Source organism: Salvelinus fontinalis, chromosome 11 (genome assembly GCF_029448725.1).
Source record: "Salvelinus fontinalis isolate EN_2023a chromosome 11, ASM2944872v1, whole genome shotgun sequence".
In the NCBI taxonomy this organism is placed as follows: domain Eukaryota; kingdom Metazoa; phylum Chordata; class Actinopteri; order Salmoniformes; family Salmonidae; genus Salvelinus; species Salvelinus fontinalis.
Genome location: NC_074675.1, coordinates 56,754,009 through 56,778,952, shown reverse-complemented (window position 1 = coordinate 56,778,952; position 24,944 = coordinate 56,754,009). Strand labels below are relative to the sequence as shown.

At 44.1% G+C, this 24,944-nt stretch overlaps 1 protein-coding gene across 1 annotated transcript; it reads right to left on the bottom strand.

The window, feature by feature from the left end:
* Positions 1–10,585: 10,585 nt before the first annotated feature.
* On the bottom strand, positions 10,586–22,473 carry nppcl2 (natriuretic peptide C-like 2). Its single transcript, XM_055939121.1, has 2 exons — positions 22,045–22,473; positions 10,586–12,305 (listed from the first exon to the last, which is right to left on the bottom strand). The coding sequence occupies exons 1-2, from the start codon at positions 22,177–22,179 to the stop codon at positions 12,030–12,032; spliced, it is 411 nt and encodes a 136-aa protein (XP_055795096.1). The 5' UTR covers positions 22,180–22,473; the 3' UTR covers positions 10,586–12,029.
* Positions 22,474–24,944: the final 2,471 nt, after the last annotated feature.

Here is a 24,944-nt window from a genome sequence, read left to right as displayed (position 1 = left end):
TGATTATCCAGAATGTATGAGAACACACAATGTTACATTCTCTGAGGAGTTTCAAATAGTTGTTAGATCTGTCCCTAAAGGTTCTATTCTTCTCTTAGGAGAATATAACAATACTCCAAGTGCAACTGTTGAGGATTTTGTAGCCTCAATACAACTAGAAGGAATTGACATTTTAAACTATAAATGTAACAACATGTATATAAGGAAACTATGTCAATATGTTACTATTCCCTAGGACAAGTGACCTGGAACGCAGCCCTAGGACAAGTGACCTGGAACGCAGCCCTAGGACAAGTGTCCTGGAACGCAGCCCTAGGACAAGTGTCCTGGAACGCAGCCCTAGGACAAGTGTACTGGAACGCAGCCCTAGGACAAGTGACCTGGAACGCAGCCCTAGGACAAGTGACCTGGAATGCAGCCCTAGGACAAGAGACCTGGAACGCAGCCCTAGGACAAGTCAACTGGAACGCAGCCCTAGGACAAGTGACCTGGAATGCAGCCCTAGGACAAGTGACCTGGAATGCAGCCCTAGGACAAGTGACCTGGAATGCAGCCCTAGGACAAGTCAACTGGAATGCAGCCCTAGGACAAGTCAACTGGAATGCAGCCCTAGGACAAGTGACCTGGAATGCAGCCCTAGGACAAGTGTCCTGGAACGCAGCCCTAGGACAAGTGACCTGGAATGCAGCCCTAGGACAAGTGTACTGGAATGCAGCCCTAGGACAAGTGTACTGGAATGCAGCCCTAGGACAAGTCAACTGGAATGCAGCCCTAGGACAAGTGACCTGGAACGCAGCCCTAGGACAAGTGACCTGGAATGCAGCCCTAGGACAAGTGACCTGGAACGCAGCCCTAGGACAAGTGACCTGGAACGCAGCCCTAGGACAAGTGACCTGGAACGCAGCCCTAGGACAAGTGACCTGGAATGCAGCCCTAGGACAAGTGACCTGGAATGCAGCCCTAGGACAAGTGTACTGGAACGCAGCCCTAGGACAAGTGTACTGGAACGCAGCCCTAGGACAAGTGTACTGGAACGCAGCCCTAGGACAAGTGACCTGGAACGCAGCCCTAGGACAAGTGACCTGGAACGCAGCCCTAGGACAAGTGACCTGGAATGCAGCCCTAGGACAAGTGTACTGGAACGCAGCCCTAGGACAAGTGACCTGGAACGCAGCCCTAGGACAAGTGTACTGGAATGCAGCCCTAGGACAAGTGACCTGGAACGCAGCCCTAGGACAAGTGACCTGGAACAAAGTCTCGTTGTTGTCTGGTAAACATTGTTTATCTAATAAGGTGAAAGAAGTATCATACAAACTCATTCATAGAATCTACCCTGTAAAGACCTTTATTATACACAGATTTAAAATAGTTATTGATAACAAATGTTTATTTTGTGGTTGTGACCCATAAATTCTTGACCATTTATTTTGGGACTGTTCTTATGTAAGAAGATTTGAAAGAGTTAGAAGATTTTATTTGAAAAGAAACGACTGTTAATGTTAATCTGAGAGACTCTGATATGTTTTATTTTGATCCAAATGATATGGACCCTGATTTAACTTTCATTGTTAGTTTGTTTATCTTTCATGGAAGATTCTTTGTCCATAAAATGAAGTGGGCAGAGAACAAACCCCTCTTTACTTTATTTAAGATAGAATTTAAATATTATTTTGAAATAATCAGTAAATGTATAAACAAAAAGTAATACGCACCATAAAAGTATTTAACAAATTGAAAACGAATCTTGCTACCGACTGTGCCGCAAAAGCATGCTCAAGCGATAGAGTCGATATCCAGCTTATAAACCCAATATCGTTACACTACCATTGTTTGTATATTTCATTTTTTTTGTATTTGTTGTGTTCATAAATACAAAATATATTTTAAAAAATTAATTCAGCTAACGAGAGTTAAGTACACGTTATTAACCGTGGTCTTCTGGACGTGTCCTCGCTGCGTTATGGTCTTGCCGTGTTTTTCGTTAGCCATTTTCTTCCGTTGGACCGCCGACATGTTGTCAACCGGTTGTCAAATCAGTCCCATTAAATAACGATCCACTAATTCAACCAACTGCTGTAGCATCCAGCTCACCAAGGCAACGGGTTCACCAAGGCAACGGGTTAGCCTGCGGCTAGCTACCGGAAGTTGATGCTTCTACCGCGTCACGTGATGAGGGTCTCGGGGGAAGCGCCCTGAGATACATGTTTGCTAAGGACAGATCTAGGATCGGTTTATTATATATATACCCCAAACTAGACCAAAATACATTGGGCTGGAAGTACAACACAAAAATAGACACGGAATCAGTTTAAATTACACGAAAATGACATCCAGATAGTTAGCAGCTGTCTTCTAGGTTGAATATATTTTTTTCGCCCTAGCTGTCTTCAGGAACCCTTGCGACTGCATTTCAAGCAGTGCTTTTGATATATCTATTCACGTAGCCAAGTTAGAACATATTTTACATGGACTTATTTTAGCTGTGCATGTCCCTTCAAGTACCTTCTCTATCCCAGTTTCGCTGTAACTGTCCACCATCTTCCTAAACTCTTCCGTTTCGTCGTGATCCTCGCCGATGTAACCGTCGTTGGGATGTGCTTCACGATACTTCTCTGTGTTGGTCGGCAGTTTGAACACTTTTCTCTTTCTCACATCCATATTTTCATATATTTTGCAGCGCAAACAAAATACAATTTTTTTTCCTGAACGTTGTCTTCTGGACTGGAAAGTTGAGAGCTAACTAGCTAGCAACTTAAAAAGCAACGCCGTTGGCTATGGCAAGTGCATGCACGTCATACCGCACGAATCCAGAAGAGGGCGCACACGCACCATGCATCGAATACCATACCAGTATTTTAGTCCTATTTCAGGGATTCGGGAGGATCCATGTTCTGCAGGGAAACTATTTAATAGTTGAAAAAATACAATTTAGGGGAGTTTTATAAGGGAAAAAAATTTGCTTTGGAATTTTTTACAAATTTTTTATATATTGTTACGTTCCCCAGTTTCTGTGTTGTAGCTTTTGTATTTGAGTGTGTGTGTTTCAGGAGATAGCTTCCTGAGTTCTACCCAACATATATATATATATATATATATATATATATATCATTATATGCTGAGATTGAATGTTATATAGATCATTGCTGAGAGAGAGGTTTATGGCTGAGGGGTTATAGCATGTTGGTCGTGAGTATGCACTGTGTTAGTTGTTGTTGGTAGCAGCTTGGCTATGTTCTGTGTTTGTTGCTTTGTCAAAGCTTCTTTAGTGGCCTGAGTTAGTTTACTCAGTTTTGTTGTAAAGTGGAAAGTTTTTTGTTCTGTTTCATTTGTTCCCAGGGGGGAAGGGGAAGGCACCTAGGGAGTGCTTAGGCAAGAGGCCCGCGGGCATACATATACCCGTAGTATATTCACTGTCTAGGCACACTAGGTAAGACCTGTGCGGACCACCCCCTGTATTTTGGTTAGGGCACCAGGTGGTGATAAGTTAGGTAAGTTAAGTGGGTAGGCAGGTTAGATAGGAGAGGGGGAGCTTTGATATTTACTTTCTTTGGTTCCGTCCAGACCCTTTTCCCCATATTACCGTGTAAAGGAAATTAATCCTAGTAAACGGTCAGTTCTGCCTTTTGTCGTCCTTTCTCACACCTACAGTTCATACCTCTTTCGCTTCACGGGGAGTTGAGTTGTAGCAGGGTGTTGCGTTCTCTCTTCATAGAGGCGTGTGTAACAATATTACATTTCTATATGCCTAATTTTTAGAGGCAGAAAATTGTCTGTTTTGAATATTTGTTGTCGACTCTGTCAGTGGCTTCTCAACTCCGTCACTGGTGGCTAACCCCCTTAAGATCAATCATTTTTGTCAATATTCTGAAAAAATATTTGAATCACTGTTCTGCTTAAAACTATTCAAAGTCAAATCAAATGTATTGGTCACATAGACATATTTATCAGATGTTATTGCGGGTGTAGAGAAACCGTTGTGTTCCTAGTGTAACAGTATAACTTTAGACAGTCCCCTCGCCCCGACACGGGCGCGAACCAGGGACCCTCTGCACACATCAACAACGTCGCCCACGAAGCATCGTTACCCATCGCTCCACAAAAGCCGCGGCCCTTGCAGAGCAAGGGGCAACACTACTTCTAGGTTTCAGAGCAAGTGACGTAACTGATTGAAACGCTACTAGCGCGTACCCGCTAACTAGCTAGCCATTTCACATCCGTTACACTAGCTCCAACAGTGCAGTATTATTTAACAATTCACAACAATACACACATCTAAAAGTAAAAGAATGCAATTAAGAAATATATAAATAAATATAGATATATTTGCTGAGCTAGACCTAGGGGATAATGTTTGCTTTATAGATGTTGTTTTATGTTCTGAATATAGAATCATGCCAAAATGCTAACCGAGTTAGCCCTGGCACATTATGAATTTTGTTTTTTGTTCTGACTCTAGAATCATGCCAACATTTATATAGCACTATAAAATAAAATAAATAGAAGTTTGGAGATTTTTCTTAATTTTTTTAATAATCTAATATTAGAATTAAACAATCAAGGCTTTTAAACACTTTTTGGACAATGAATGTAAAAATGAAATTACTTTTTTGGTTTCTGTGTCACACCCTGATCAGTTTCACCTCCTTGTTATTGTCTCCACCCCCTCCAGCTGTAGCTTGTTATCCCTGGTGAATATCCCTGTGTTTTCTGTCCCTGTGTTTCCTGTCCCTGTGTTTCCTTCCCTGTGTTTCCTGTCCCTGTGTTTCCTGTCCCTGTGTTTCCTGTCCCTGTGTTTCTTGTCCCTGTGTTTCCTGTCCCTGTGTTCATGTCTCTCGGTGCCAGTTTGTCTTGTATGTTCCAAGTCGACCAGCGTGTTTTATCCGTGCGCCTGGCTTTTCTATTCTCTTTTACTTGTCCTCCCGGTTTTGACACTTGCCTGTTCTCTGGACCCGCCTGCCTGACCATTCTGCCTGCCCTGACTTCGAGCCTGTCTGCCTGCCACACTGTACCTCCTGGAACTCTGAACTGGTTTTGACCTTTTGCCTCTCCACGTAATAAATATCAAAGACTCAAACCATCTGCCTCCCGTGTCTGCATCTGTGTCTCATCTTGTGCCCTTATAGTACGAACTGGCCATGACAGACCCAGCAGACTTGGACCAGCTCCGCCACGCTGTCTCCCTGCAGGAAACCACCACTGGGAGGCTTGAGGAGCTACTGCTGGACCTTTTAGAAGGGCTTAGTTCCCTGACGGAACCTCACGACCAAGGGTTCAAGGCTATTATGGAGCGAATTAGTGCGTTAGCTCATAGGCAGCCTGCCACCTCTGAGACCTCCCAACCACCCAGTAACCTGTCTACTATCAGTGGTGGGTTTGTACAGCCTACCCCTGCTCCCTGATAACCCCACTGACCACATCCGGAGCGATATTCTGGGGATCCTGGAACCTGCCGGGGTTTTTTCTCAATGCTCCCATATTTTTGAGCTGCAGCCATCTTCGTTCCCTTCGGACCTGTCGAATATAGCGTATATTATTATGCTAATATCAGGAAGTCCACTCTCCTGGGCTACGGCAGTTTGGGAGCAACAATCCGCCATTTGTTGTCATCTGGACGATTTCATGGCAGAGGTGAGGAAGGTATTAGATTCTCCCGTATCCGGGAAATAGGCAGCCAGTGAACTTCTTGCGTTACTTCAACTCCTGTAGTGTAGCAGGCTACGTGATTTTCGAACGTTGGCCGACCGAGAGTGCCTGGAACCCAGAGTATCTTTTCGATACCTTTCTTCACAGATTATCTGAGGTGGTAAAAGATGAGCTAGCTGCTCGGGAATTACCGGTGGACCTCGACTTCCTCATCGCCCCCACTATTAGAATTGATGGACACCTAAAGGAAGGCAGGAGTGAGGTCTGGTCTTGGGCACACTCGTTCATCCGCTATGGCTCGCTCACCTTCGAAGGAATCCGCAAGTTCCCGAAGGCAGTTTTTCCGAGACGATCCAAAGCCACCCGAGCTCCCTCGTGAATCATCAACGACAGGTGAGTTGGATACTCCTAGGACTATGCAATTGGGAAGAACTAGATTATTGGTTGGGGAACACTCACGTAGGCTGAGTTCAAACTGTTGTCTGTACTGTGGAGGGGCAGGACATTATATAGTTACATGCCCTGTTAGGAAACCCCTGTCTCTGGCGGGTACAAGTACTCTGGTGAGCCAGACTGGGAGTTCCGTAATTCCCATCACCCGCACCTTTTTTTGGTCACAGCAAAAGCACAATCTAAGTCTCTCCGAGTGCTCATTGACTCTGGGGCTGAGGAAAGTTTTTATGGATGCCACTATTGTGAGCTTGGTATTCCCACTCAACCTCTCTCGGTGCCCATGGATGCTAGGGCACTGGCCGGCCGCTCAATAGGTAGTTACCCATAGCACTGTGCCCGTTCATATACGGGTTTCAGGTAACCACAGTGAGACCGTACAGTTCTTCCTCATTGCATCTCCCCCATGTTCCGGTTGTCTTGGGCTTTTCATGGCTCCAGTAACACAACCCTGTTAATGACTGGACCACGAGCTCCATCCTGGGTGGGAGCCCATTCTGCCATTCCCACTGTCTTCAAGCAGCACAGCCTTCCCCGAGACGTCCTCCTCAGGACATTAGCAAGGCTTTGGATGTTTCTGCCATTCCCACTGTCTTCAAGCTGCACAGCCTTCCCCGAGACGTCTTCCTCAGGACATTAGCAAGGCTTTGGATGTTTCTGCCATTCCCACTGTCTTCAAGCTGCACAGCCTTCCCCGAGACGTCTTCCTCAGGACGTTAGCAAGGCTTTGGATGTTTCTGCCATTCCCACTGTCTTTAAGCTGCACAGCCTTCCCCGAGACGTCTTCCTCAGGACGTTAGCAAGGCTTTGGATGTTTCTGCCATTCCCACTGTCTTCAAGCTGCACAGCCTTCCCCGAGACGTCTTCCTCAGGACGTTAGCAAGGCTTTGGATGTTTCTGCCATTCCCACTGTCTTCAAGCTGCACAGCCTTCCCCGAGACGTCTTCCTCAGGACTTTAGCAAGGCTTTGGATGTTTCTGCCATTCCCACTGTCTTCAAGCTGCACAGCCTTCCCCGAGACGTCTTCCTCAGGACGTTAGCAAGGCTTTGGATGTTTCTGCCATTCCCACTGTCTTCAAGCAGCACAGCCTTCCCCGAGACGTCTTCCTCAGGATGTTAGCAAGGCTTTGGATGTTTCTGCCATTCCCACTGTCTTCAAGCTGCACAGCCTTCCCCCAGACGTCTTCCTCAGGACTTTAGCAAGGCTTTGGATGTTTCTGCCATTCCCACTGTTTTCAAGCAACAGAGCTTTCCCCCACACGTCTTCCTCAGGACTTTAGCAAGGCTTTGGATGTTTCTGCCATTCCCACTGTCTTCAAGCTGCACAGCCTTCCCCAAAAGACGTCTTCCTCAGGACGTTAGCAAGGCTTTGGATGCTTCTGCCATTCCCACTGTCTTCAAGCTGCACAGCCTTCCCCGAGACGTCTTCCTCAGGACTTTAGCAAGGCTTTGGATGTTTCTGCCATTCCCACTGTCTTCAAGCTGCACAGCCTTCCCCGAGACGTCTTCCTCAGGACTTTAGCAAGGCTTTGGATGTTTCTGCCATTCCCACTGTCTTCAAGCTGCACAGCCTTCCCCGAGACGTCTTCCTCAGGACTTTAGCAAGGCTTTGGATGTTTCTGCCATTCCCACTGTCTTCAAGCTGCACAGCCTTCCCCGAGACGTCTTCCTCAGGACTTTAGCAAGGCTTTGGATGTTTCTGCCATTCCCACTGAATACCATGACGTTGAAGTTTTCAGTAAGGCACTTGCAACTTCCCTGCACCATCCTTATGACTGTTCCATTGATCTTCTCCCAGGTACCACACCACCTCGGGGTCGGCTATATTCTCTATCCGGGCCGGAGACCAAGGCTATGGAGGAGTACATAGAGGAGTCTCTGGCTACTGGAGCCGTCTGTCCGTCTGCATCTCCTGCGTCCGTGCATTGACTACCAGGTAGTGAATGACATTACGGTTAAAAACCCGGTAACCCCTACCACTCCTATCCTTGGCTTTTGAACCTCTCCAGGGAGCCACCATTTTTTTCAAGCTGGACCTTTCGGTATGCCTATCAGCTTGTTCAGATACGCAAAGAGGATGAGTGGAAAACAGCCTTCAACACAGCCAGCGGACATTTTGAGTACCGGGTCATGCCGTTTGGCCTCACCAACCGCTGTCTTCCAGGCTTTGGTAAACAATGTGCTCCAGGACATGCTAAACTGTTTTGTGTTCGTCTACCTTGAGGACATCCTGTTTTTCCCCCCGGTTGGCCCAAGAACATGTTCTTCATGTCAGGCAGGTCTTTCAGCGCCTCCTGGAGAACCAATTGTTTGTGAAAGCTGAGAAGTGAGTTACACTGCTCGAAAATGGCTTTTCTGGGATATGTCATTGCTGAGGGTAATGTTCAGAATGGACCCTGGATAGGTGAAAGCAGTGGTGGATTGGCCTCAACCTACGTCCAGGGTGCAGTTGCAACGATTCCTACAACCCACACAAGTGGCTCAGGTAGTGCAGTTCATCCAGGATGGCACATCAATGCGAGCTGTGGCAAAAAGGTTTGTTGTGTCTGTCAGCGTAGTGTCCAGAGCATGGAGGCACTACCAGGAGACAGGCCAGTACATCAGGAGATGTGGAGGAGGCCGTAGGAGGGCAACAACCCAGCAGCAGGACCGCTACCTCCGCCTTTGTGCAAGGAGGTGCACTGCCAGAGCCCTGCAAAATGACCTCCAGCAGGCCACAAATGTGCATGTGTCAGCATATGGTCTCACAAGGGGTCTGAGGATCTCATCTCGGTACCTATTGGCAGTCAGGCTACCTCTGGCGAGCACATGGAGGGCTGTGCGGCCCCACAAAGAAATGCCACCCCACACCATGACTGACCCATCGCCAAACCGGTCATGCTGGAGGATGTTGCAGGCAGCAGAACGTTCTCCACGGCGTCTCCAGACTCTGTTACGTCTGTCACATGTGCTCATGTGCTCAGTGTGAACCTGCTTTCATCTGTGAAGAGCACAGGGCGCCAGTGGCGAATTTGCCAATCTTGGTGTTCTCTGGCAATGCTCCACATTGATCTGGTACTTCCTGTATATAGCTCCACATTGATCTGGTACTTCCTGTATATAGCTCCACACTGATCTGGTACTCCCTGTATATAGCTGCACATTGATCTGGTACTTCCTGTATATAGCTCCACATTGATCTGGTACTTCCTGTATATAGCTCCACATTGATCTGGTACTCCCTGTATATAGCTCCACATTGATCTGGTACTGGTACTCCCTGTATATAGCTCCACATTGATCTGGTACTTCCTGTATAGAGCTCCACATTGATCTGGTACTTCCTGTATATAGCTCCACATTGATCTGGTACTTCCGGTATATAGCTCCACATTGATCTGGTACTTCCTGTATAGAGCTCCACATTGATCTGGTACTTCCTGTATATAGCTCCACATTGATCTGGTACTTCCTGTATATAGCTCCACATTGATCTGGTACTGGTACTTCCTGTATATAGCTCTACATTGATCTGGTACTTCCTGTATATAGCTGCACATTGATCTGGTACTTCCTGTATATAGCTCCACATTGATCTGGTACTTCCTGTATATAGCTCCACATTGATCTGGTACTCCCTGTATATAGCTCCACATTGATCTGGTACTGGTACTCCCTGTATATAGCTCCACATTGATCTGGTACTTCCTGTATAGAGCTCCACATTGATCTGGTACTTCCTGTATATAGCTCCACATTGATCTGGTACTTCCGGTATATAGCTCCACATTGATCTGGTACTTCCTGTATAGAGCTCCACATTGATCTGGTACTTCCTGTATATAGCTCCACATTGATCTGGTACTTCCTGTATATAGCTCCACATTGATCTGGTACTGGTACTTCCTGTATATAGCTCTACATTGATCTGGTACTTCCTGTATATAGCTCCACATTGATCTGGTACTTCCTGTATATAGCTCCACATTGATCTGGTACTTCCTGTATATAGCTCTACATTGATCTGGTACTTCCTGTATATAGCTGCACATTGATCTGGTACTTCCTGTATTGTGCTCCATTCTTGTGTATTTTTTTTATTCCTCTTGTGTTAGTTACCGTTTTATAATTGTTTTTGAATGTGATAACATTTGATTTGATACTGTAAATGTTTCAAAGGTTAATATGAAGAACAATATTTTCAAAAATAGAGATTGTCTCGTCTTTCACGAATCCCTGATTTGTGTCTTGACAGATCTTGTGTGACTCTAAATTTTTCAAGACATTTTTATACTTCAGAATTTTTACTTCTGTTTAACCGACTAGAACGAGAGCCAAAATGTGCTGTCACTATAGTAAATTTTCAGCACGTGTCATACCACATGAATCCACAAGAGGGCGGACACGTACCGTGTATCGATCACCGTAACACGTTTTGAATGACCATTTGGTCAACTAACATTTCCTTGTTTGATGATAAGATGTAGACATATGTTCATCTTGGAAACAGAAGGACTTGGCCAGAGTTGTTTTATTATTTCAGACAAACAGGAACTCATTTAGTCACAAAGATCTTTTGACTTCCATCATGAAGATATAAACAGTTCTCTTCATCCACATAATCCTGCAGGGTTGGGTCCAATTCAGCTTTCAGTACCAGCATGATGGATTCATTAAATCATTCACGATATTGAAGTCTGACTTGAGCCCAGTCCTGATACACTGATAGTGATATATGTAAACCATATCAGACTAATAAACAGTTAATCATGATAACATGTTACTGGTAGCGTGTTACTGGTAGCGTGTTACTGGTAGCGTGTTACTGGTAGCGTGTTACTGGTAGCGTGTTACTGGTAGCATGTTACAGGGAACAGTTAGACAGTAGAACACACAGCAGGTCATGATAACATGTTACTGGTAGCGTGTTACTGGTAGCGTGTTACTGGTAGCGTGTTACAGGGAAGATGTAAACATGTTTGACACACGTTGGTCTCAGTTTTATACAACAGAAGGCCTGTCAGGTTATACATGGATACAATGGAATAACACACCATAACATTATACACTAAACACACACACACATTATACACACACACAATACACACAGTACACACACACACATTATACACACACACAATACACACAGTACACACACACACATTATACAACAGAAGGCCTGTCAGGTTATACATGGATACAATGGAATAACACACCATAACATTATGCACACAGTACACACACATTATACACACAGTACACACACACACATTATATATACACACAATACACACACACACATTATACACACAGTACACACACACACATTATACACTAAACACACATTATACACACACACACACACACACACACACACACACACACACACACACACACACACACACACACACACACACACACACACACACACACACACACACACACACACACACACACATACATTACACAACAGAAGGCCTGTCAGGTTATACATGGATACAATGGAATAACACACCATAACATTATACACACACATTGTACATACACACACATTATATATACACACACATTGTACATACACATTATACACACACACACACACACACACACACTATACACACACACACACACACACACACACACACACACACACACACATTATACACACACCCCATAGGTTAGTTGTACTGGCTGTAACAGAGCCAGGGGTTAGAGGTCAAAGGTCATTAGTATCAGCTCTCACATGGAAGACCACCTATAGGTCACGTGGGGTTTAGGGAGATGACCTCTACAGTCACACAGGATCACAGTTCATAGTTCAGGGGTTAGATATCAAGGGATGGGAATCCGTCTGTCAGTTAGAGATCTCCCAGCCTTCCCTCGGTCTCTGACACACACAGGAAGTAGTGGGGTGAAAGATAGCCAATCAGAACACAAGGCCACTGGCGGTTGTCCAATCAGCATCCCAGACCGCTGATAGATCCGATGCGGTCCACCTTCATGCCGAAGCATCCCCTGGCGGTGGCGCTCCTCCTGCTCCCCCCACGGAACATCCTCTGGCGGCGCAGAAAGTCTAGGAACAACCTGGGGACCACAGGACCCGCCCCCATGGCACGACCAGCCAATCCCTGGGAGGGAGAATGGGAGGGGCCAGATGTGGAACCTTCAGAGGTGATGTCTGGTTGGTTGAGGATCAGAGAGCGGAGCTGAGCGCTGAAGAGATTATCTAGTACCTGGAGGGAGGGAAGGGAGAGAGGGGGGTGGGAGGAGGGGAGGAGAAGAGGGAGAGAGAAGGGGCATCAGTGCATTTGTCACGATAATAATTCATATAAAGTAGTAATTTGTTAAATTACAGGTACTGTACGTGTGAAAGGTAAACCATTTTGTAAATCCTATAAACGACTGAGATAATGGAAATCCAATGAGCGAGGCTGATGTTATCATGTCCACCCGGCACAGCCAGAAGAGGACTGGCCACCCCTCATAGCCTGGGTCCTCTCTAGGTTTCTTCCTAGGTTCTGGCCTTTCTAGGGAGTTTTTCCTAGCCACCGTGCTTCTATAACTGCATTGCTTGCTGTTTGGGGTTTTAGGCTGGGTTTCTGTACAGTACTTTGAGACATCAGCTGATGAAAGAAGGGCTTTATAAATACATTTGATTGGAAGATCTGGCTCAAGCCTCATTTCGCAGAGAGCGCGTTTTTAGAGACCTGGGACTTTTTTAGCAGAAAGAGGTTAAAGACTGAAGACTGAAGACCGGCTCATCAGATACAGTGTAATTTCCGTTATAGGACTTTAGAAAGGCAAACACATGCCATTCTGGTGAACATCCTCTGGTTTTTGGCAACGGCCACTTCAGCGTCTCACATCCCTCGATGAGTTGATGTTTTGGATGCAATCACCAGCTAAATGAACAGTAACATATCGTTTCCATCGTCAGCTAAATGAACAGTAACATATCGTTTCCATCACCAGCTAAATGAACAGTAACATATCGTTTCCATCGTCAGCTAAATGAACAGTAACATATCGTTTCCATCAGCTAAATGAACAGTAACATATCGTTTCCATCGTCAGCTAAATGAACAGTAACATATCGTTTCCATCGTCAGCTAAATGAACAGTAACATATCGTTTCCATCGTCAGCTAAATGATCAGTAACATATCGTTTCCATCAGCTAAATGAACAGTAACATATCGTTTCCATCGTCAGCTAAATGAACAGTAACATATCGTTTCCATCGTCAGCTAAATGAACAGTAACATATCGTTTCCATCGTCAGCTAAATGAACAGTAACATATCGTTTCCATCGTCAGCTAAATGAACAGTAACATATCGTTTCCATTGTCAGCTAAATGAACAGTAACATATCGTTTCCATCGTCAGCTAAATGAACAGTAACATATCGTTTCCATCGTCAGCTAAATGAACAGTAACATATCGTTTCCATCGTCAGCTAAATGAACAGTAACATATCGTTTCCATCAGCTAAATGAACAGTAACATATCGTTTCCATCGTCAGCTAAATGAACAGTAACATATCGTTTCCATCATCAGCTAAATGAACAGTAACATATCGTTTCCATCAGCTAAATGAACAGTAACATATCGTTTCCATCGTCAGCTAAATGAACAGTAACATATCGTTTCCATCGTCAGCTAAATGATCAGTAACATATCGTTTCCATCAGCTAAATGAACAGTAACATATCGTTTCCATCATCAGCTAAATGAACAGTAACATATCGTTTCCATCGTCAGCTAAATGAACAGTAACATATCGTTTCCATCGTCAGCTAAATGATCAGTAACATATCGTTTCCATCATCAGCTAAATGAACAGTAACATATCGTTTCCATCGTCAGCTAAATGAACAGTAACATATCGTTTCCATCAGCTAAATGAACAGTAACATATCGTTTCCATCATCAGCTAAATGAACAGTAACATATCGTTTCCATCATCAGCTAAATGAACAGTAACATATCGTTTCCATCAGCTAAATGAACAGTAACATATCGTTTCCATCGTCAGCTAAATGAACAGTAACATATCGTTTCCATCAGCTAAATGAACAGTAACATATCGTTTCCATCATCAGCTAAATGAACAGTAACATATCGTTTCCATCATCAGCTAAATGAACAGTAACATATCGTTTCCATCGTCAGCTAAATGAACAGTAACATATCGTTTCCATCGTCAGCTAAATGAACAGTAACATATCGTTTCCATCATCAGCTAAATGAACAGTAACATATCGTTTCCATCGTCAGCTAAATGAACAGTAACATATCGTTTCCATCATCAGCTAAATGAACAGTAACATATCGTTTCCATCATCAGCTAAATGAACAGTAACATATCGTTTCCATCAGCTAAATGAACAGTAACATATCGTTTCCATCGTCAGCTAAATGAACAGTAACATATCGTTTCCATCGTCAGCTAAATGAACAGTAACATATCGTTTCCATCATCAGCTAAATGAACAGTAACATATCGTTTCCATCGTCAGCTAAATGAACAGTAACATATCGTTTCCATCATCAGCTAAATGAACAGTAACATATCGTTTCCATCATCAGCTAAATGAACAGTAACATATCGTTTCCATCGTCAGCTAAATGAACAGTAACATATCGTTTCCATCGTCAGCTAAATGAACAGTAACATATCGTTTCCATCAGCTAAATGAACAGTAACATATCGTTTCCATCGTCAGCTAAATGAACAGTAACATATCGTTTCCATCAGCTAAATGAACAGTAACATATCGTTTCCATCATCAGCTAAATGAACAGTAACATATCGTTTCCATCATCAGCTAAATGAACAGTAACATATCGTTTCCATCATCAGCTAAATGAACAGTAACATATCGTTTCCATCGTCAGCTAAATGAACAGTAACATATCGTTTCCATCGTCAGCTAAATGATCAGTAACATATCGTTTCCATCATCAGCTAAATGAACAGTAACATATCGTTTCCATCGTCAGCTAAATGAACAGTAACATATCGTTTCCATCATCAGCTAAATGAACAGTAACATATCGTTTCCATCATCAGCTAAATGAACAGTAACATATCGTTTCCATCGTCAGCTAAATGAACAGTAACATATAGTTTCCATCAGCTAAATGAACAGTAACATATCGTTTCCATCGTCAGCTAAATGAACAGTAACATATCGTTTCCATCATCAGCTAAATGAACAGTAACATATCGTTTCCATCAGCTAAATGAACAGTAACATATCGTTTCCATCGTCAGCTAAATGAACAGTAACATATCGTTTCCATCAGCTAAATGAACAGTAACATATCGTTTCCATCATCAGCTAAATGAACAGTAACATATCGTTTCCATCAGCTAAATGAACAGTAACATATCGTTTCCATCATCAGCTAAATGAACAGTAACATATCGTTTCCATCATCAGCTAAATGAACAGTAACATATCGTTTCCATCGTCAGCTAAATGAACAGTAACATATCGTTTCCATCGTCAGCTAAATGAACAGTAACATATCGTTTCCATCAGCTAAATGAACAGTAACATATCGTTTCCATCGTCAGCTAAATGAACAGTAACATATCGTTTCCATCGTCAGCTAAATGAACAGTAACATATCGTTTCCATCATCAGCTAAATGAACAGTAACATATCGTTTCCATCGTCAGCTAAATGAACAGTAACATATCGTTTCCATCAGCTAAATGAACAGTAACATATCGTTTCCATCGTCAGCTAAATGAACAGTAACATATCGTTTCCATCGTCAGCTAAATGAACAGTAACATATCGTTTCCATACACCGTTACACAACAGGTTTAATCCAAGAGGCGTTTCTTTGCCACCAATGGGAACAGAGCAATAGACTGCCCCCACATCGACCATAAAAGCATCAAACCAAAACCAGTCCAACTATGTGAACAGAAAAGGCTCTTATTGGCAAAAGACGGCTGAATCAGGTGACCAGGTGGCCAGGTGACCAGGTGGCCAGGCGAAACCCACGACTCGTTTATTCTGCAGAACCTCAATGTTGGCCTATACACCTACAAGAGGGAGCTGTTGAGGATGGATGACTGGTGAGGATGGATGGATGACTGGTGAGGATGGATGGATGGATGACTGTTGAGGATAGATGGATGGATGACTGTTGAGGATGGATGGATGACTGGTGAGGATGGATGGATGACTGGTGAGGATGGATGGATGACTGGTGAGGATGGATGGATGACTGGTGAGGATGGATGGATGACTGGTGGGAATGGATGGATGACTGGTGAGGATGGATGGATGACTGGTGGGAATGGATGGATGGATGACTGGTGGGAATGGATGGAGGGATGACTGGTGAGGATGGATGGATGACTGGTGAGGATGGATGACTGGTGAGGATTTATGGATGACTGGTGAGGATGGATGGATGACTGGTGAGGATGGATGGATGACTGGTGAGGATGGATGGATGACTGGTGAGGATAGATGGATGACTGGTGAGGATGGATGGATGGATGACTGGTGAGGATAGATGGATGACTGGTGAGGATGGATGGATGACTGGTGAGGATGGATGGATGGATGACTGTTGAGGATAGATGGATGGATGACTGTTGAGGATGGATGGATGACTGGTGAGGATGGATGGATGACTGGTGAGGATGGATGGATGACTGGTGAGGATGGATGGATGACTGGTGAGGATAGATGGATGACTGGTGAGGATGGATGGATGACTGGTGAGGATGGATGGATGACTGGTGAGGATGGATGGATGACTGGTGAGGATGGATGGATGACTGGTGAGGATAGATGGATGACTGGTGAGGATGGATGGATGACTGGTGAGGATGGATGGATGACTGGTGAGGATGGATGGATGACTGGTGAGGATGGATGGATGACTGTTGAGGATGGATGGATGACTGGTGAGGATAGATGGATGGATGACTGTTGAGGATGGATGGATGACTGGTGAGGATGGATGGATGACTGGTGAGGATAGATGGATGGATGACTGTTGAGGATGGATGGATGACTGGTGAGGATAGATGGATGGATGACTGGTGAGGATGGATGGATGACTGGTGAGGATGGATGGATGACTGGTGAGGATGGATGGATGACTGGTGAGGATAGATGGATGACTGGTGAGGATAGATGGATGACTGGTGAGGATGGATGGATGACTGGTGAGTGTTGCCTACTCATTTGAAGTATATTTGCCATTGCTAAAGCAACTTGAATTGTCCTAATGGTCCTGTCGTTGAATTGTCCTAATGGTCCTGTCGTTGAATTGTCCTAATGGTCCTGTCGTTGAATTGTCCTAATGGTCCTGTCGTTGAATTGTCGTAATGGTCCTGTCGTTGAATTGTCCTAATGGTCCTGTCGTTGAATTGTCCTAATGGTCCTGTCGTTGAATTGTCCTAATGGTCCTGTCGTTGAATTGTCCTAATGGTCCTGTCGTTGAATTGTCCTAATGGTCCTGTCGTTGAATTGTCCTAATGGTCCTGTTGTTGAATTGTCCTAATGGTCCTGTCGTTGAATTGTCCTAATGGTCCTGTCGTTGAATTGTCCTAATGGTCCTGTCGTTGAATTGTCCTAATGGTCCTGTCGTTGAATTGTCCTAATGGTCCTGTCGTGGAATTGTCCTAATGGTCCTGTCGTTGAATTGTCCTAATGGTCCTGTCGTTGAATTGTCCTAATGGTCCTGTCGTTGAATTGTCGTAATGGTCCTGTCGTTGAATTGTCCTAATGGTCCTGTCGTTGAATTGTCCTAATGGTCCTGTTGTTGAATTGTCCTAATGGTCCTGTCGTTGAATTGTCCTAATGGTCCTGTCGTTGAATTGTCCTAATGGTCCTGTTGTTGAATTGTCCTAATGGTCCTGTTGTTGAATTGTCCTAATGGTCCTGTTGTTGAATTGTCCTAATGGTCCTGTCGTTGAATTGTCCTAATGGTCCTGTCGTTGAATTGTCCTAATGGTCCTGTCGTTGAATTGTCCTAATGGTCCTGTTGTTGAATTGTCCTAATGGTCCTGTCGTTGAATTGTCCTAATGGTCCTGTCGTTGAATTGTCGTAATGGTCCTGTCGTTGAATTGTCCTAATGGTCCTGTCGTTGAATTGTCGTAATGGTCCTGTCGTTGAATTGTCCTAATGGTCCTGTCGTTGAATTGTCCTAATGGTCCTGTTGTTGAATTGTCCTAATGGTCCTGTCGTTGAATTGTCCTAATGGTCCTGTTGTTGAATTGTCGTAATGGTCCTGTCGTTGAATTGTCGTAATGGTCCTGTCGTTGAATTGTCCTAATGGTCCTGTTGTTGAATTGTCCTAATGGTCCTGTTGTTGAATTGTCCTAATGGTCCTGTCGTTGAATTGTCCTAATGGTCCTGTCGTTGAATTGTCCTAATGGTCCTGTCGTTGAATTGTCCTAATGGTCCTCCTGTCTTTGTAGCTCCAGTATGGTATTATTTTTACTGGACAAGCCACAACTGAGCCAAATAAAACATTTTGGTTGTACTCAACCTTCTCCACCAGCCCCCTATTTCAGTTTTGGAAAAGTTGTTTTTGGGGAGTTTTTTTTTTTGGCAATGCCATATTTCATGACACACAGTTGTTTACCACAGGATTTAAAGGGATTTTTGACCATAATTAGGGGCGTTTCACAATGCAAATAGCCAAGGTTGTGTACTAGGACTGAAGCTGAGAACAAGTGGTATTCATCAATGGTTATGTCCTACTGATGTGTGAATAATGCTCGTAGGATCATTTGATAAATCACACTTTTTCTATACGTACAAACATTCTAAATTCCATTCATAACTAGTATTTTAGAATAGTTTCTATGAACACTGAACAAAAATATAAACTCAACATGGAAAGTGTTGGTCTGATTTTTCACGAGCTGAAATAAGATATTGTAGAAATGTTCGATAAGCACAAAAATCTGATTTCTCTCACATTTATTTCACAATGTGTTTCCATCCCTGTTAGTGAACGTTTCTCCTTTGACAGGATAATTCATCCACCTGACAGGTGTGGCATATCAAGAATCTGATTACACAGCATGATCATTACACAGGTGCACCTTGTGCTGGGGACAATAAACGGCCACCCTAAAATGTTAAAATGCCACAGATGTCTCAAGTTTTGAGGGAGTGTGTAATTGGCATGCTGACTGCAGGAATGTCTACCAGAGCTGTTGCCAAAGAATGTAATGTTCATTTCTCTACCATAAGCCACCTCCAACGTTGTTTTTGAGATTTTGGCATTTTGGACTCACAACCGCAGACCATGTGTATGGCGATGTGTGGGCGAGCGTTTTGTTGGTGTCAACGTTGTGAACAGAGTGCCCCATGGTGGTGTTGGGGTTATGGTATGGGCAGGCATAAGCTACAGACAACAAACACAATTGCATTTTATCGATGGCAATGTGAATGCACTGAGATACCGTCATGAGATCCTGAGGCCCATTATCATGCCATTCATCCTCCGCCATCACCTCATGTTTCAGCATGATAATGCACGGCCTCATGTTGCAAGTTCTGGACACAATTCCTGGAAGCTGAAAATGTCCCAGTTCTTCCATGGCCTGCATACTCACCAGACATGTCACCCATTGAGCATGTTTGGGATGCTCTGGATTGATGTGTATAACAGCATGTTCCAGTTCAATATCCAGCAACTTCACACAGCCATTGAAGAGGAGTGGGGCAACATTCAACAGCCTGATCAACTCTGTGTGAAGATGTCGCGCTCCATGAGGCAGATGGTGGTCACACCAGATACCGACTGGTTTTCTGATCCACACCCCTACCTTTTATAAGGTATTTTTAACCAACAGATGCATATCTGTGTTCCCAGTCATGTGAAATCCATAGATTTAAAGAGAATGTATTACAATGGACTAATTTCCTGATACTGTAGTAAAATACTTAGTAAAATACTCAGGAAAATACTCAGTAAAATACTCAGTAAAATACTCAGTAAAATACTCAGTAAAATACTCAGTAAAATACTCAGTAAAATACTCAGTAAAATACTTAAAATTGTTTGGATGTTGCATTTATATTTTTGTTCAGTATAATATTGATAAATGAACAGTGGTGTAAAGTACTTAAGTAAAATACTTTAAAGTACTACTTAAGTACTACTTTTTGGGGTATCTTTACTTTACTATTTATATTTTTGACAACTTTTACTTTTACTTCGCTACATTCCTAAAGAAAATAATGTACTTTTTACTCCAAACATCCAAAAGTCCTGGTTACCTTTCGAATGCTTAACAGGAAAGGAAAATGCTCTAAGTCACTCACTTATCAAGGGAACATCCCTGGTCATCCCTACTGCCTCTGATCTGGAGGACTCACTAAACAGAGAACATCCCTGGTCATCTCTACTGCCTCTGATCTGGCGGACTCACTAAACAGAGAACATCCCTGGTCATCCCTACTGCCTCTGATCTGGAGGACTCACTAAACAGAGAACATCCCTGGTCATCCCTACTGCCTCTGATCTGGAGGACTCACTAAACAGAGAACATCCCTGGTCATCCCTACTGTCTCTGATCTGGAGGACTCACTAAACAGAGAACATCCCTGGTCATCCCTACTGCCTCTGATCTGGCGGACTCACTAAACAGAGAACATCCCTGGTCATCCCTACTGCCTCTGATCTGGCGGACTCACTAAACAGAGAACATCCCTGGTCATCCCTACTGCCTCTGATCTGGAGGACTCACTAAACAGAGAACATCCCTGGTCATCCCTACTGCCACCGATCTGGAGGACTCAATAAACAGGGAACATCCCTGGTCATCCCTACTGCCTCTGATCTGGAGGACTCACTAAACAGAGAACATCCCTGGTCATCCCTACTGCCACCGATCTGGTGGACTCACTAAACAGAGAACATCCCCGGTCACCCCTACTGCCTCTGATCTGGAGGACTCACTAAACAGAGAACATCCCTGGTCATCCCTACTGCCTCTGATCTGGAGGACTCACTAAACAGAGAACATCCCTGGTCATCTCTACTGCCTCTGATCTGGAGGACTCACTAAACACATGCTTCATTTGTAAATGATATCTGAGAGTTGGAGCATGCCCCTGGCTTTCTGTAAATAATAAAACAAGACAATCGTCTACTTTGCTTAATATAAGGAATTTGAAATGATTTATACTTTGACTGTTGATACTTGAGTATATTTAAAACCAAATACTTTTAGACTTTTACTCCAGTAGTATTTTACTGGGTGACTTACACTTTTACTGGAGTCATTTTCTATTGCGGTATCTTTACTTTTACTCAAGTATGACAATTGGGTCCTTTTCCCACCACTGTAAAAATAAGTCTCTCTCTCCCTTACCCACTGTTCCCCTGGCATCTCATCTGGTTCTCAAACACCTCCACTGTAGAGGACATGTATCACCCAGCGTCCTCTCTCTCGCTGACCCACTGTTCCCCTGGCATCTCATCTGGTTCTCAAACACCTCCACTGTAGAGGACATGTATCACCCAGCGTACTCTCTCTCGCTGACCCACTGTTCCCCTGGCATCTCATCTGGTTCTCAAACACCTCCACTGTAGAGGACATGTATCACCCAGCGTACTCTCTCTCGCTGACCCACTGTTCCCCTGGCATCTCATCTGGTTCTCAAACACCTCCACTGTAGAGGACATGTATCACCCAGCGTACTCTCTCTCCCTGACCCACTGTTCCCCTGGCATCTCATCTGGTTCTCAAACACCTCCACTGTAGAGGACATGTATCACCCAGCGTCCTCTCTCTCCCTCAGCTCTACTAAGGTCCTGTTGTCTGGCCTTGAACCAACATGAGACAGTATAACTTTACACAACACTGGTACATACTCCCTGGGTCCGTATTCACAAAGCGTCTCAGAGTAGGATCAGATCCCCTCTGTGAAGACGGGCCCTCGGGTGTTGAAAAAGGCACCTCACTTACCTGTGTGTCGTGTTTCCGAGGTGATGGTCGGGGCGAGGGTTGGGACGAGAGTCGAGACTCCACACTCAGTGACAGAGAGAGGAGGATGAGGAGGAGACGAAGGGTAAGGGTGGAAGAAGAAGATGAAGCAACCATCTTTGTTTGAGAAGAAAAACAAAAAAAACTAAAAAAAGGTCAAAATAATAAATGATATTGTTCTTCAGGAGTGTAAATAATAATAATAATGATAGTACAGTATCTGTAGGAAAAACAATTCCTTGTCTCTTCGAGTTGTAATCCAACCAGTTATTGTTTCCTAGAAGTTGTTTTAAAGTTGTCTTTAGGTTCCTTTAATGTTTTTTAAAAGTTGTCTTCAGGTTCCTTTAATGTTGTTTGTAGTTGTTTTCTTGGTTTGTCTAAGCTCTGTTCTTTATCCTGTAGAGTCAGGATGTGTCTGGCTGTGAACCGAGCAGCGGTTACATTATAAACAAGAACGCTGTGATGTCACACATTCTGCTACGTTACCCCTGGAGACGGGGAACCCCTAAGTGACACTACACACCCCTTCACCACCGTTACCTAGGCTACATCCTTCTCTTTACATTATGGACTGTTAACAGGTCACCACCGTTACCTAGGCTACATCCTTCTCTTTACATGATGGACTGTTAACAGGTCACCACCGTTACCTAGGCTACATCCTTCTCTTTACATTATGGACTGTTAACAGGTCACCACCGTTACCTAGGCTACACCCTTCTCTTTACATGATGGACTGCTAACAGGTCACCACCGTTACCTAGGCTACATCCTTCTCTTTACATGATGGACTGTTAACAGGTCACCACCGTTACCTAGGCTATACCCTTCTCTTTACATGATGGACTGTTAACAGGTCCCCACCGTTACCTAGGCTACATCCTTCTCTTTACATGATGGACTGTTAACAGGTCACCACCGTTACCTAGGCTATATCCTTCTCTTTACATGATGGACTGTTAACAGGTCACCACCGTTACCTAGGCTACATCCTTCTCTTTACATGATGGACTGTTAACAGGTCACCACCGTTACCTAGGCTACATCCTTCTCTTTACATGATGGACTGTTAACAGGTCACCACCGTTACCTAGGCTACATCCTTCTCTTTACATGATGGACTGTTAACAGGTCACCACCGTTACCTAGGCTACATCCTTCTCTTTACATGATGGACTGTTAACAGGTCACCACCGTTACCTAGGCTACATCCTTCTCTTTACATGATGGACTGTTAACAGGTAACCACCGTTACCTAGGCTACATCCTTCTCTTTAAATTATGGACTGTTAACAGGTCACCACCGTTACCATGGCTACATCCTTCTCTTTACATGATGGACTGTTAACAGGTCACCACCGTCACCTAGGCTACATCCTTCTCTTTACATGATGGACTGCTAAGAGGTCACCACCGTTACCTAGGCTACATCCTTCTCTTTACATGATGGACTGTTAACAGGTCACCACCGTTACCTAGGCTACATCCTTCTCTTTACATGATGGACTGCTAACAGGTCACCACCGTTACCTAGGCTACATCCTTCTCTTTACATGATGGACTGTTAACAGGTCACCACCGTTACCATGGCTACATCCTTCTCTTTACATGATGGACTGTTAACAGGTCACCACCGTTACCTAGGCTACATCCTTCTCTTTACATGATGTACTGTTAACAGGTCACCACCGTTACCTAGGCTACATCCTTCTCTTTACATGATGGACTGTTAACAGGTCACCACCGTTACCTAGGCTACATCCTTCTCTTTACATGATGGACTGTTAATAGGTCACCCCCGTTACCTAGGCTACACCCTTCTCTTTACATGATGGACTGCTAAGAGGTCACCACCGTTACCTAGGCTACACCCTTCTCTTTACATGATGGACTGCTAGGAGGTCACCACCGTTACCTAGGCTACATCCTTCTCTTTACATGATGGACTGTTAACAAGTCACCACCGTTACCTAGGCTACATCCTTCTCTTTACATTATGGACTGTTAACAGGTCACCACCGTTACCTAGGCTACATCCTTCTCTTTACATGATGGACTGTTAACAGGTCACCACCGTTACCTAGGCTACATCCTTCTCTTTACATGATGGACTGCTAAGAGGTCACCACCGTTACCTAGGCTACATCCTTCTCTTTACATGATGGACTGTTAACAGGTCACCACCGTTACCTAGGCTACATCCTTCTCTTTACATGATGGACTGTTAACAGGTCACCACCGTTACCTAGGCTACATCCTTCTCTTTACATGATGGACTGTTAACAGGTCACCACCGTTACCTAGGCTACATCCTTCTCTTTACATTATGGACTGTTAACAGGTCACCACCGTTACCTAGGCTACACCCTTCTCTTTACATGATGGACTGTTAACAGGTCACCACCGTTACCTAGGCTACATCCTTCTCTTTACATGATGGACTGTTAACAGGTCACCACCGTTACCTAGGCTACACCCTTCTCTTTACATGATGGACTGTTAACAGGTCACCACCGTTACCTAGGCTACATCCTTCTCTTTACATGATGTACTGTTAACAGGTCACCACCGTTACCTAGGCTACATCCTTCTCTTTACATGATGGACTGTTAACAGGTCACCACCGTTACCTAGGCTACATCCTTCTCTTTACATGATGGACTGTTAACAGGTCACCACCGTTACCTAGGCTACATCCTTCTCTTTACATTATGGACTGTTAACAGGTCACCACCGTTACCTAGGCTACACCCTTCTCTTTACATGATGGACTGTTAACAGGTCACCACCGTTACCTAGGCTACATCCTTCTCTTTACATGATGGACTGTTAACAGGTCACCACCGTTACCTAGGCTACATCCTTCTCTTTACATGATGGAC